General features: G+C 41.3%; 1 protein-coding gene across 2 annotated transcripts in view; it reads right to left on the bottom strand.

Annotated features, from left to right (window-relative positions):
* Positions 1-13,093, bottom strand: part of STK32C (serine/threonine kinase 32C) — a 244,738-nt gene extending 231,645 nt beyond the window's left edge. For both annotated transcript variants that reach the window (XR_012640326.1, XM_074959121.1), the window contains exon 1: positions 12,866-13,093. Coding sequence is in view for 1 of the 2 variants with exons in the window: in XM_074959121.1 (XP_074815222.1) it covers positions 12,866-12,950 (85 nt within the window). In the remaining variant the exon portion in view is untranslated. The remainder of the gene's footprint in view (positions 1-12,865) is intronic.
* Between the last annotated feature and the right edge of the window lie 346 nt (positions 13,094-13,439).

Genomic DNA, 13,439 nt, shown 5'->3' with positions numbered 1-13,439 from the left:
ACAAAGCCTGATTTCATTGTGGATCCGCAAGCTCCACAAGGATTAAAGCTACACCTCCAGTGGCACCAGTTTCTCAACACCGGGCTGGAGCAGACAGGATCAGACCCACAGGGAGAGTTGGAGAGCATATGGAGGTGTGTAAGGAAGAAGAGTGGAGATAAAGGTAAAAAACTTGCAAACATGATAAAATCTACATAAACCCCCTGATGACTTCTCAAACCACTTGAGTTTTAATCCCAAGATTACTACAAAGATATAATAAGAATATGCTGATGTGTATATAGATGTGTATATAACCCTATAGATCATCACTACCTTGTTCAAAGTTAAAATGGAGATTATTTTAAGCACCTTACCCCATGTTTTGCAATTTCATGTCTGTTTCCATGGGGATGGGAGCAGCACTGAAGCAGCTGGCAGCAGGGCTGTTAAAACTATTGTAAATTTCAGCTCTGACTGCCAGTGAGAATAGTAAATGCCATTTTTTTTCAAACACTACTTTACGGACTTTAAGCACCTTTAGGGTCCTGTAGACCCCAAGTGTTAACTTTTACTAGACAGTCAGGAAAACACCATCAAGATGCTTTTTCCACTTACATGGATATAATTATTGTAGAATAATGATATTTCTCAACCAGAGCACTGATAGCAGCCATCCATGCAGCTAGACTTTTCACAAATTAGATTTTTACTGCAATTTTAGATCTCTATATAGATATGATGGATACAAGAGAGAGGATACATGGCGTGGTATAAAGGTTTTACTGCCAGAAGTTTCAAATGGCTGCCTTCCTCAGGATAGAAGAAAACCATATTTAAATGTTGCATTAAGAAGTTAAATCTAAGTAAAATGACTAAGGCTGAGATTTTCAAAGGAGCCAGGCACTCGTCATCGATTGCAATTCAGTGAGATTTGGGAAACTAACTCCCTTGGTCTTCTTTCAAAATCCAAACCTATATTTTTCAATATTTAAAAATGGTTTAGCTATTTCTGTTATAAGGAGAAAAGTCTCGTTCTCAGTCATCCCCACCCCCACATATTTATTAAAAATCTGTACAATTGTGATAGACAGCAAAGATCTTTAAAGTTCAAAAGGAGAGTTAGCCTCTAAAGAGATGAAACAGGCCTAGAAGCTCTATCTCCCACTTCTTCCTCCACCTACAAAGGCAGATGTGTGGGATATGTTCACTGGCCTGACATTTCTAGCTTCAAAAGCTAGCTCTCTGTTATCCTAATAAATGATCCTTGGTCATTTCTCCTTCCCCCCACCCATCCCCTTCTTCCCTTGAATTATTCCAGTAAGGTGGATCTTGGTTTAAGGAATTCAAATACTGATTGTCCTTTGAGAAAAAAGCCCCACATTCTATATAACCTAATCTGAGGATTTTTCCTGTAGTATTGACTACAGTGAAAGCTTTTCTGAGTAGACAATGAGAGTAGTGCCTGTGGAGTGCAGGACTGGGCTCTTTATTAGAAAAGGTTAATTTTGGTAAATAAGATGAGCTAGAAACAAACCTGATCTTACCCCCCATTCAACTATAAAGGTCCCACGGACTTCAGTGAACCTGGGATCAGACCCTAAGAGCAAGGCAATTCCTAAGCGTAACAGAAAAAATTAGACGTTAGCTTTAAAAGCCCTTAGAGCAGTTACAATTTCTAATTTCAGTTTGTACTCTTCAGATGCAGTACCCAAAAGACAAAAGCCTTCATACCTCATCATTTCAAGTTAAACAAAGGAATCGACAGCTAAATTGATTACACCAAATGTATTGATATGTCCCTAACTTCCTTTTAGTTAGCCATTCTGATGCTGTCAGAGAAGCCAAGATGGAAGTTCACTTTACAGTTCTTCAGACATTTTTAGATAACTTTATACTAAAACACTGTGACAGTGTGAGGAGCTAGCACTCTGAGCACTTAGGCTTCAGGCAGCACCCTTGGAGAAGGCTGATAGGGATATGCAAGCTAACTGGCTAATCAGGGTGGGAGACTGGGTAAGCCAATTAGGCCATCAGCTGAGGGGTATAAAAAGGACACAGGAAGGGAGAAAGTAAGGCTGACTGAGCTCAGTGTGAACAAGAAGCTCAAGGAAAGGACACCTCTGTTCTTCCCTGGCCTTGTGGGAAGGGGCTGAAGGTAGAGAAACATTGTAACAATATTGCTGAATGGGCCTATACTGAGAATGGGAATGTAACTAAATCATACGCAGTTGCTACTCTACAGAGTGAGTCTGAGAGTTCCTACAGCATCTGAGAACAGAGATGAAGTGTGCCCTGTTAAACACAATATACTGTTAATTTTTATATCTCATTCTGTTATAGGTACTGCAGGCAGCCCCTCCTATAGTTAAGGTTGCCCAACCCTACTACTTATAAAAACCTGTCTTTAGTTGCTTATAACTTTGCCAAACTTTAAACATTCAAGCTAAAATTTTCCTGTTGTTCTCAGCCATAAATATATATATATATATATATATATATATATATATGCAACATTGGTTCAGCATATCTAAGAACAACATCAGGGGAAATTATGATGTTTTGTCCATATTAAAAATTCTTACAACTGTTTCATTGAAAAGCGCTAGCTCCTCCATGTTTTGGAGCAGGGACTTCAAACTTGGCGGGTGGGCAGGGAGTGGCCCTGATGTCAAGGTGTGCATTTTGTTGTTCTAGGGAAAAACTTCCCAAATTTGGTAGTTATAAGCCCTTGAAAACTTCTGATAGGTACAGATAGGAAACTGAAGCACAGAGAGGTTAAGGTCCAAGCCAGACGTCCTGTAGAAAAACGTGATCATGTAATTTTAAACGTGTATCATAATGTATGAGCACAGGAAGACTGAATGAAGGTTGTACAGACAACCTTAATCCTGACATTTCCTAACCTTCATGTGCTTCAGTTGGCAACCCGCAATGTTTTTTAACATTTTAGTGTTACATTTTTTCCTGTTTCTGCTAGGGAATGTGGAGTCCCATGTATTTTCTTTTAATTTTCTTTACTTCAAAAACAATTGGATTCACTGTAAAGGGTGGAAGACTCTCATATTGTGACAGCGTGTACCCCTATGTTCACCCCTTTTAGAGGACTGTGGTAAAACTTTGTACAAAGTATGCCTCATGAGGTGTCATTTGAAAACTCATGATTTGCTGATCATTACTGTCTTGGTAAAATACATGTGGCAACATTGTACAGTTATAAGTAAAGTTATAAGATTCCACTGTGTGATATTATGGAGACCTGTTCCAGCACTTATGCCTCCAGAACTAGGGAAGTGGGGGATGTTGCCGCAACCCCTGGCTTGAAATGATTTCCATTATATACACGGTTTACAGTTTGTTTCAATGGCTCTCAGCACCCCTGTCTGGTGGGCAATCACAAACATATTCCGCAGAGACAAAAGGCTAGCCAATGCCTCAATCAGGTGTCAACGAGATCAAATGGACCATCACCTCATTAAGTGACCACTGTTTGGCAGGAGAGATGGTGTGGGCCAAAAAATCTACATTTTTTGACAAAAAAGCAGCTTGAGGTTCCTGTCCTCAAAGACTTTTTGTCTCCTGAGCCTCAGCTGGAGATGATTCTTCGGCAAGAGAAATGACTATAAGGGGAGAGAGCAGATGCCCCAAATCATCTCTCCCTTTCTCTCTACCCACAGAATCATCAACACTTGAAGAACAAAGGAAACAGCACTGGACTCAGGAGTGATCCTGACTGAAGGATTCAGCCAGTAAGAATGTTGGAACTTGTGGTGAGAAAGACCTTTGCTTTGAATTCACTTTAGGTGTTAGTTGTGTTTTACCTTTTATTTCTTTGTAACCAGTTCTGACTTTTATGCCTCATTATTTGTAATGACTTAAAATCTATCTATCTGTAGTTAGATAAAACTTTTTCATTGTTTTATCTAAACCAGTGTGCTTGGATGAAGTGTTTGGGAAACTTCATTTGGGATAACAGTATTTGTGCATATGATTTTCTACTAATGAAATGATGGACTTGATATGAGCTTGTATTACTTGTATATGAGCTTGACTTAATATTGAGCTTGTATTGTGGGCAGTACAAGATGCAACATTTCTGGGGAAAGTCTGGGACTGGGAGTTGCCCTGCAGTGTAATTCACAAGTGGCTGGTTATAGCATTCATACAGTATAACTGGGAGGAGGCTGTGTGCGAGCAGGCCAGGAGTGGTTGTTCTTGTGGCGAAGCAATGTAAAAGACATCCCAATTAGAGAATTGAGGGGACACAGCTGTTCATCAGTCCAGATTGTACTCTGGTTAATGTCCCCCACATCTCATTTTTGAAAACAATTTAGAGGGGGAAAGAGCGTTTGCACCAGGTTAGTTAGAAATCCTGACAATGTTGAGTTCATGTCAGATATGACTATGCCAATTAATAACCTCTGATTAATCTAAAATATACTATATATGGTGCAGTTCAATTTGGGGAAGACCTTGTTTTCTGTCAGAAAATTATCACTGAAAAACTTCTCCAGATGGAAAGCTATAACAAGTAGCTAAAGCTGCTACATTTTTAGAAAGCATCGTAGATGCCAAACCAGTTTTCTATACAAATAATAGCTCTTAAATCTGACTATTTCAGAGCAGAGCAATTGCTTTATGGATGTGTTCTGTCTGTTGGCTTTTGTAAATAATCACAAAGCATGAGGAACACTTCTTTCTTTTCAAGACCAACTTTACAGATAGCTGGAGCATAACATTGAAATACTGTGAAGCATTTCGAAGTTTAAACCGGAAAACATGAAAAGGGGTAAGTGTGTGTTGTAATCAAGGACAAGACTAAAATGTGGATTTATCAAAAGCAGTTGCCTTATCACTTCTATATCAGTTTGGATTATATTCAACAGCATGTTTTTTCTTGGGCTACACACAAATTTATTAAGAAATATTAGCTGATTTTCCTATTTCGGGGACAGTATCCTGGAAAAAGATTTTGGGGTCGTGGTGAATAATTAGCCAAATATGAGCTCCCCATGTGATGCTGTGGCTAAAAGGGCTAATGCTGTCTTTGGATGTATGAACAGGGAAATCTCGAGTACGAGTAGGGAGCTTATATGACCTCTGTATTTGTCACTGGTGTGACTGCTACTGGAATACAGCATCTAGTTCTGGTATCAACAATTAAAGAAAAATGTTGGAAAAATTGGAGAGAATTTTGAGAAGAGCCACAAGAATAATTAAAGGATTGGAAAACATGCTTTCTAGTGAAAGACTCAATCTATTTAGTGTGTCAAAAAGAAGGTTAGGGAGTAACTTGATCAGTCTATAAGTACCTACATGGGAAACAGAAATACGACAGGTTTCAGAGTAGCAGCCGTGTTAGTCTGTATTCGCAAAAAGAAAAGCTTATGCTCAGATAAATTTGTTAGTCTCTAAGGTGCCACAAGTACTCCTTTTTCTTTTTGAGAAATACGACAGTCGAGGGTTCTTCAGTATAGCAGACAAAGGAATCACAAGATCTAGTGACTGGAATCTGACGCTAGACAGACTTAGACTCTTCATACGGCATAATTTTTTTTAACAGGGAGTATGGTTAACCACTGGAACAAATTACTAAGTGTTGTGCTGGATTCTCCATCAATGGACACTTTGTAAAATTAAGAATAGATCTTTTCTAAAAGAAATGCTCTGGTTCAACCACAGCTATTGGACATGAAGCAATAATTAATTCAAGGAAGTCCTATGACCTGTGTTATGCAGGCGGTCAGACTAGATGATCACAATGATCCCTTCTGGTCTTAAAATCTGATATTCAGGTTTCTCTGGAGGAAAAATCTAAACTTTGTATTAACTGGCAGAACGTATGATGTTTTTCTATTTATATTAAGCTTTCACCTTTGATTTTAGACAACTATATCTTTAATTCATTATGCTTGTCATATATACAGTTTTGTCATTAGAAACATATACCAGTCTACTTTTTTGCTGATTTTTTTTAAACTGACAATTGTGATAATATATGAAGAATAACTGACATTATCTCACATCAAATTGAAATATTAATTGGCTCTTTATTTCAGGAAGTAAACGGAATGTCTTAAGAGATCTCCATAGCAACCATGCTATGCCAGTAAATATGAGTGCACCAGAACAACACTGTAATTGCTCTGAATATGCTAACAAGCTGTCATAAATATAAAGGAAAGGGTAACCACCTTTCTGTATACAGTGCTATAAAATCCCTCCTGGCCAGAGGCAACATCCTGTTACCTGTAAAGGGTTAAGAAGCTCAGCTAACCTGGCTGGCACCTGACCCAAAGGACCAATAAGGGGATATTTTTTGGGGGGGAAGACGTCTCTAAGTGGTCTCTTTCCCTGTTCTTTGTTTAAAATGCTTGGTGGTGGCAACATACTGTTCAAGGACAAGGCAAAGTTTGTACCTTGGGGAAGTTTTTAACCTAAGCTGGTACGAATAAGCTTAGGGGGTCTTTCATGCGGGTCCCCACATCTGTACCCTAGAATTCAGAGTGGGGAAGGAACCCTGACACAAGCAATGATGGAAAAAAACAGGCAATGATTTAAAAAAAAACACTTTAAATGTTTATACATCTATCCTGTTGTTATAAAAACACTGCTTGTAAGTACCCTTTTTATTTATAATCATTCTTGGGCAATGTTTCCTCACTTGGAAAGATTTCTTTTCTCTTTAAAGGTATAGAGTCTGTTCAGAAAAAATGCCTTCTAAACTATATTGTGAGGCTGACTTTCTAAAGCATTTTACAGTTGTCTTACTCATTGCTCTTGTTACCTCTTAACATTCAAAATGGGACACAGTGTGTTTCTATGGGTCCAGTCCTGCACCTACCTTTGTCAAAAAATTCTAGTAGAGTCCATGGACATAGCAGCCATATAAGCAGGCCCATACACAGCTAATCAGTTAAATGTACTAGGTTTTACTAGATTTTGCAATATCAATCCCAACACCACTCTTACTTTACATTCCAATCACACCACAACACTGCTTGATAATTAGTTGTAATGTTGTACCTGTAGCATCCTAATAGTTACATTCTGTACTCTTTAATCATACAAAAGAGATGCCAGTGTTAATAATTCTTCAATGTTAATTACTTTGGCTAGTAAAGGCTTGTTTGCCAATAATCACTAGCTACCTTTTTAATATAATTTTCTCATACTTAGTATATCTTTTAGAACTGTGGTTTTCAAGCTGTGGACCCATGGGGCTCTGCAGACTGTCTAAGATTTCCAAAGGGGTCTGCACCTCCATTTGAAATTTGTTAGCAGTATACAAATGGAAAAAAAATCTAAAACCACTGTTCTAGAGCAAAAGTAGAGCCTCAATTTTGACCTCACTTACACAGGTGACATCAATAGAAATTCATAGAATCATAGGACTGGAAGGGACCTCGAGAGGTCATCTAGTCCAGTCCCATGCACTGATGGCAGGACCAAGTATTATCTACACCATCCCTGACAGGTGTTTGTCTAACCTGCTCTTAAAAATCTCCAATGATGGACTTCCACAACCTCCCTAGGCAATTAATTCTAGTGCTTAGCCACCCGGACAGTTAGGATGTTTTTCCTAGTGTCCAACCTAACCCTCTCTTGCTGCGATGTAAGCCCATTGCTTCTTGTCCTACCCTCAGAGGTTAAAAACAATATTTTTTTCTCCCTCCTCCTTGCAACAACTCATGTAAATAAAGGCAAAATTGTGCCCTGAGGGTTCACACTAGATACATAATAATAATCTGAACCTAATGTTTCTAGTGTGAAATTCTAGCCCTACTGACATCAGGGGGAGTTTTGCCATTGACTTCAGTAAGCTACTATTTCACCCTGACAACTCTAGCAGTTATTAACAAGTTTATACATTGTTACATACAAGGAAAACAACCCTGGCTGGTGTGCTTGAAAACAGTTACTGGGGAACTAAAAAAAAAATTGGGTCATATTCTGGTCCTGATTCATCAAGATACTTAAACATGTGCCTAACTTTAAGCATGAGCGTTCATGTGCTCAAAGTTAGTCATGCACTTAAGTACCTTTCTGAATCAGGACCTCTGTGCTGCCTTAAACCTATTAAACTTCATTGGAGCTCCAATGAAGTTTAAATCAATGAAGAATTTGCCCACTAAAAGTTCTTTGAGATCAACAGTATTAAGATCCGGAACAATATTAACCAGATATTAGTGATTAAGACAAGCATACAGTACTTCAAGATGACTTAACATTCAAACTTATTGTCCCTCAAGGTTAAGAAGTAATGTGTGATCACCTAAATGGAAGTGAATGTAATTTTAAGATATTGCACTCTAATTTATTCTCACCATTGTCCAATCTTCAGAGCTTTGCTCTTATTCATGGTCGTGGCAGAATGTCATGTGTCACGAGAAGCTGAAGCTTCATATTTAGTTATAGCAAAGAAGCCTCGTCACTAACTTCTGTTTTCCTTCTCTATTCTTTTAAATGAGGCATTATTTCTTATTAACAACTACCCTATCTTTGCAGAGGGCCTGCAAAACCTCTGGGTCAGTCACTCCAATTGAAATAGGATTTCCATCTTTGAATGACCATGCAGGATTGGGTTCTATGTATGCTCATTCTTGCTTATCACACTGCAATAGGAATTAGGAATGGTGAAAATCACATTGCCCAGCTACTTAACAGAATATGTGTTTATCAGTTGTGTCAGCTTTGAGGACTTAATCCATCCTTTTATCTGTGAAAGCTGAGATAACAAGACTGAAATTACACAGTACTCCTAGAGCCTGTAAATTGGGGGGGGGGGGGAGGAGTACTTGTGGCACCTTAGAGACTAACAAATTTATCTGAGCATAAGCTTTCGTGAGCTACAGCTTACTTCATCAGATGCATTCAGTGGAAAATACAGTGGGGAGATTTATATACACAGAGAACATGAAACAATGGGTGTTACCATACACACTGTAACCAGAGTGATCACTTAAGGTGAGCTATTACCAGCAGGGGGGGGGGGAACCTTTTGTAGTGATAATCAAGGTAAAGAAGTAATGCATGATCACCTAAATGGAAGTGAATGTAATTTTAAGATATTGCACTCTAATTTATTCTCACCATTGTCCAACCTTCAAAAACAGACTCCAACGAGAGACTGCTGAATTGGAATTAATTTGCAAACTGGATACAATTAACTTAGGCTTGAATAGAGACTGGGAGTGGATGGGTCATGACACAAAGTAAAACTATTTCCCCATGTTTATCTTCCCCCCTCCACTCCCCACTGTTCCTCAGACGTTCTTGTCAACTGCTGGAAATGGCCCACCTTCATTATCACTACAAAAGGTTTCCCCCCTCCCTGCTCTCCTGCTGGTAATAGCTCACTTTAAGTGATCACTCTCGTTACAGTGTGTATGGTAACACCCATTGTTTCATGTTCTCTATGTATATAAATCTCCCCACTGTATTTTCCACTGAATGCATCCGATGAAGTGAGCTGTAGCTCACGAAAGCTTATGCTCAAATAAATTTGTTAGTCTCTAAGGTGCCACAAGTCTTCCTTTTCTTTTTGCGAATGCAGACTAACATGGCTGCTATTCTGAAACCTGTCATTATGCAAGGCACTGAATTTAGCCGTACGGAGTGGAAATCTATCAACTTCATGAAAAAACTCATACAGATACAGACAGACATCTTCCTTTCCAAATGCAAACAGATGGACATCATACCAAAAGGACTGAAGGTAAAAAATCCATTACAATCTACATACCACACAGACTATGCTGACAGCTTGTGCCACATGATCTCAAAGAAACTGCGGGACCACCTGATCAACATCCTCTACAGCAAACAAGGAAAGATTAAAAACGAGCTCTCAAAACTGGATACTCTCATAAAAAAACAACCTTCCAAACAAACTTCCTCGTGGCTGGACTTTACAAAAACTAGACAAGCCATTTACAACACACACTTTGCTTCTCTACAAAAGAAAAAGGACACTAAACTACTACATGCCACAAGGGGCCACAACAGTGGTTCCCTTAACCCACCCAGCAATATTGTTAATCTATCCAACTATACTGTTAGTCCAGTAGAAGAATCTGTCCTATCTCGGGTCCTCTCCTTCTGTCCCTCCACTCCCATGAACACAATACAGTTCTGTGGTGACCTAGAATCCTATTTTCGACACCTCCGACTAAAGGAATATTTCCAACACACCTCTGAACAACATATTAACCCACAGAGAGCTTCTTACCAAGACTACAAAAAGAAGGATTCTGGGTGGACTCCTCCTGAAGGTCGAAACAACAGACTGGACTTCTACATAGAGTGCTTCCGCTGACGTGCACGGGCTGAAATTGTGGAAAAGCAGCATCACTTGCCCCATAACCTCAGCCGTACAGAACACAATGCCATCCACAGCCTCAGAAACAACTCTGACATCATAATCAAAAAGGCTGACAAAGGAGGTGCTGTCGTCATCATGAATAGGTCGGAATATGAACAAGAGGCTGCTAGGCAGCTCTCCAACACCACCTTCTACAAGCCATTACCCTCTGATCCCACTGAGGGTTACCAAAAGAAACTACAGCATTTGCTCAAGCAACTCCCTGAAAAAGCACAAGAACAAATAAGCACAGACACACCCCTGGAACCCCGACCTGGGGTATTCTATCTGCTACCCAAGATCCATAAACCTGGAAATCCTGGATGCCCCATCACCTCAGGCATTGGCTCCCTGACAGCAGGATTGTCTGGCTATGTAGACTCCCTCCTCAGGCCCTACGCTACCAGCACTCCAGGCTAAATGGACACAAATCACATGTCAAGAATTATAACATTCAAAAACCAGTTGGAGAACACTTCAATCTCTCTGGTCACTCGATTACAGACCTAAAAGTGGCAATTCTTCAACAAAAAAACTTCAAAAACAGACTCCAATGAGAGACTGCTGAATTGGAATTAATTTGCAAACTGGATACAATTAATTTAGGCTTGAATAGAGACTGGGAGTGGGTGGGTCATTATACAAAGTAAAACTATTTCCCCATGTTTATTCCCCCCATCCAAGGCACACTGTTCCTCAGACGTTCTTGTCAACTGCTGGAAAGCGATCACTCTGGTTACAGTGTGTATGGTAACACCCATTGTTTCATGTTCTCTATGTATATAAATCTCCCCACTGTATTTTCCACTGAATGCATCCGATGAAGTGAGCTGTAGCTCACGAAAGCTTATGCTTAAATAAATTTGTTAGTCTCTAAGGTGCCACAAGTCCTCCTTTTCTTTTTGCGAATACAGACTAACACGGCTGCTATTCTGAAACCTGTAAATTGGAAGTCAAACTTGTTCACACTTTGGTCCTAGATTGAAATGACAAGGTAGTGCTGGCCCCCTCATTCTACCCAACCAGAGTTCCAGCAATCTCTCTGCAAGACCTTCCTGGCTGTGAATCTCCCTCTATGAGAGCTCCTCTTGTGATGGGGGTGAAGGAAGACCACATTACACTAGCAGGTTTCAGAGTAGCAGCCCTGTTAGTCTGTATCCGCAAAAAGAAAAGGAGTACTTGTGGCACCTTAGAGACTAACAAATTTATTTGAGCATGATTCAATACTGCCAAAACAGCTTTTCAGTTGGAGACTGCCCCCACAGTAAACCACTGTAAGATAGCTGGGGGTGGTATCTAGATAAGAAAACTACTCAGGGGAGGTGAACAAAGTACACCCCATTCTGCCACCTATAGTGCATATGTATGTACTGGAGGCATTGGTTTAACAAAAGAAACATTCATGTTGATGGCTTTGTGACAGCTATTCTCTCATGTGGCCAATAATGCCAAGAAAATATTTCCTAACATTCTAACATCCAAGTTCATGACACTAAAACTGCATCAAAATACTGTCTTAGAACTATATTTGTTGCCTTTCAGATTGAAGCATGCAGGGTTTTTAACCTCTCTTTAGTGTGTTGTCTGTTACATGCACACTTCCTTTTAACTTTTGATTTTTTCCATTTAAATCTTAAAATCACTGTACACCACCTCCCCTCTCCTCAGACAGGTAAACGTTCTGCGTGCTGACGATGCAAGAGGAAAAAGCACAGCACCAATATGAGACTTTCACAATCTATAGACAGAAGGATCCAGGACCAGGTGAGAATTCTGGTATGAAAGGGGTTGGGGAGCAGTCTATGATCAACACAGGTTAACTTTCTTCCCGTATTCATGGGTCTACTGCAAGATGTTGTATAAATTATAGGTTTACACATTATAAATGACAAATCCAATTACCGCTAAAGCAGGACGGCTCTTTCCAGCACCAGTCAGGCAACTGGAAATTCAACAGATGACCCACTACGTGTGTGCACACTAGGGATTCTGCCGTATCAGCTGCACACATCTTTTGATCATCTCTCAGCCCAGAGAAGTAAAGTGGTGGGGTGTGACACTTTCAACTGTAGACCTTATTTTAGTGTGTTTGCCTTTCCTGTTGTCCATTGTGCACATACTGTCAAAGAAGTTTGCTTTACACAAACACCCCCTGAATAGACTTTAAAATCCTTTCGTACACACACACACAAACACACACACCTCTCACAACTCTTTCTCCAAGTTCCTGGAGCCTGTCTCTCCCCCAGACAGGCGCCTGCAATTGACTAAAGAATTTCCCGTCAGAAAAGATCTGTCCTAGCTCTCTTCGCTCCCAAAGCAGAGCCGATCTGCTGTGTTAACGATCCCTATGAAATAAAAGTTGCCTTCCTCAACCCTCGGCTGTGACCTGCAATCCCCCCTGGGCGGCTGGGCGCGGGCCGAGCCGAGGGGCTCTGGGTGGGCACCTCGCTAGGTTCTGACCGCCCTGGGAAGGACTGACGGGGGCAGCCCGGAGCGAGTGCGGGACCGCATGGTACTCACCATCCTCCTTCTCATCGAACACGGGTCTCTTGGAGGAAGAAGTGGTCGCTCCCATCCTTTTCTTCCACTTGCCCCAGTGAAACATTGGAAGAGGAGGCGAGCTGGCATCCCCTAGCGCCCGGTGATCTCGGCGAGCCTGGCGCGGCGGCGGCGGCGGCAGGCAAAACCGCTTCAAGATGGATCTGTGCGTACGCGCCTCCCCCTCCGCCTCTGGGCGCCTTTCCTCACGCCTCGCTCCCCTAGGCTTTTGTCGGTCCGGCACGCATGGCCCCGGCCGCCGAACCTGCCGCTGGCTGCACACGCCCAGGCGCCGCGGGGACCTGCTGCCTCTGCTCCCCCGCTGCAGCCGGAGGAGCCCGTTGGAGCCAGGGGATGCGAACAGCGGCAACAGAGTCAAGCGAACCCCTCTCCTCCTACCGCTCAGCAAGGGCAACGCAGCCCCAGCCCGTGGGCAGCCGGAGCGTGTGGGGCCGCTGCCCTGTGTGAATGTGCAGGGCCCTAATTCCGGCTAGGTGGCGCCCGAGCGGTGCGAACGAGGAATTACCTTTAACCTTTTGAGCTCATCGAGATGCTG

This window comes from Natator depressus, chromosome 7 (assembly GCF_965152275.1).
Source record: "Natator depressus isolate rNatDep1 chromosome 7, rNatDep2.hap1, whole genome shotgun sequence".
Classification (NCBI taxonomy): Eukaryota; Metazoa; Chordata; order Testudines; family Cheloniidae; genus Natator; species Natator depressus.
This window is presented reverse-complemented; position numbering and strand designations above follow the sequence as displayed.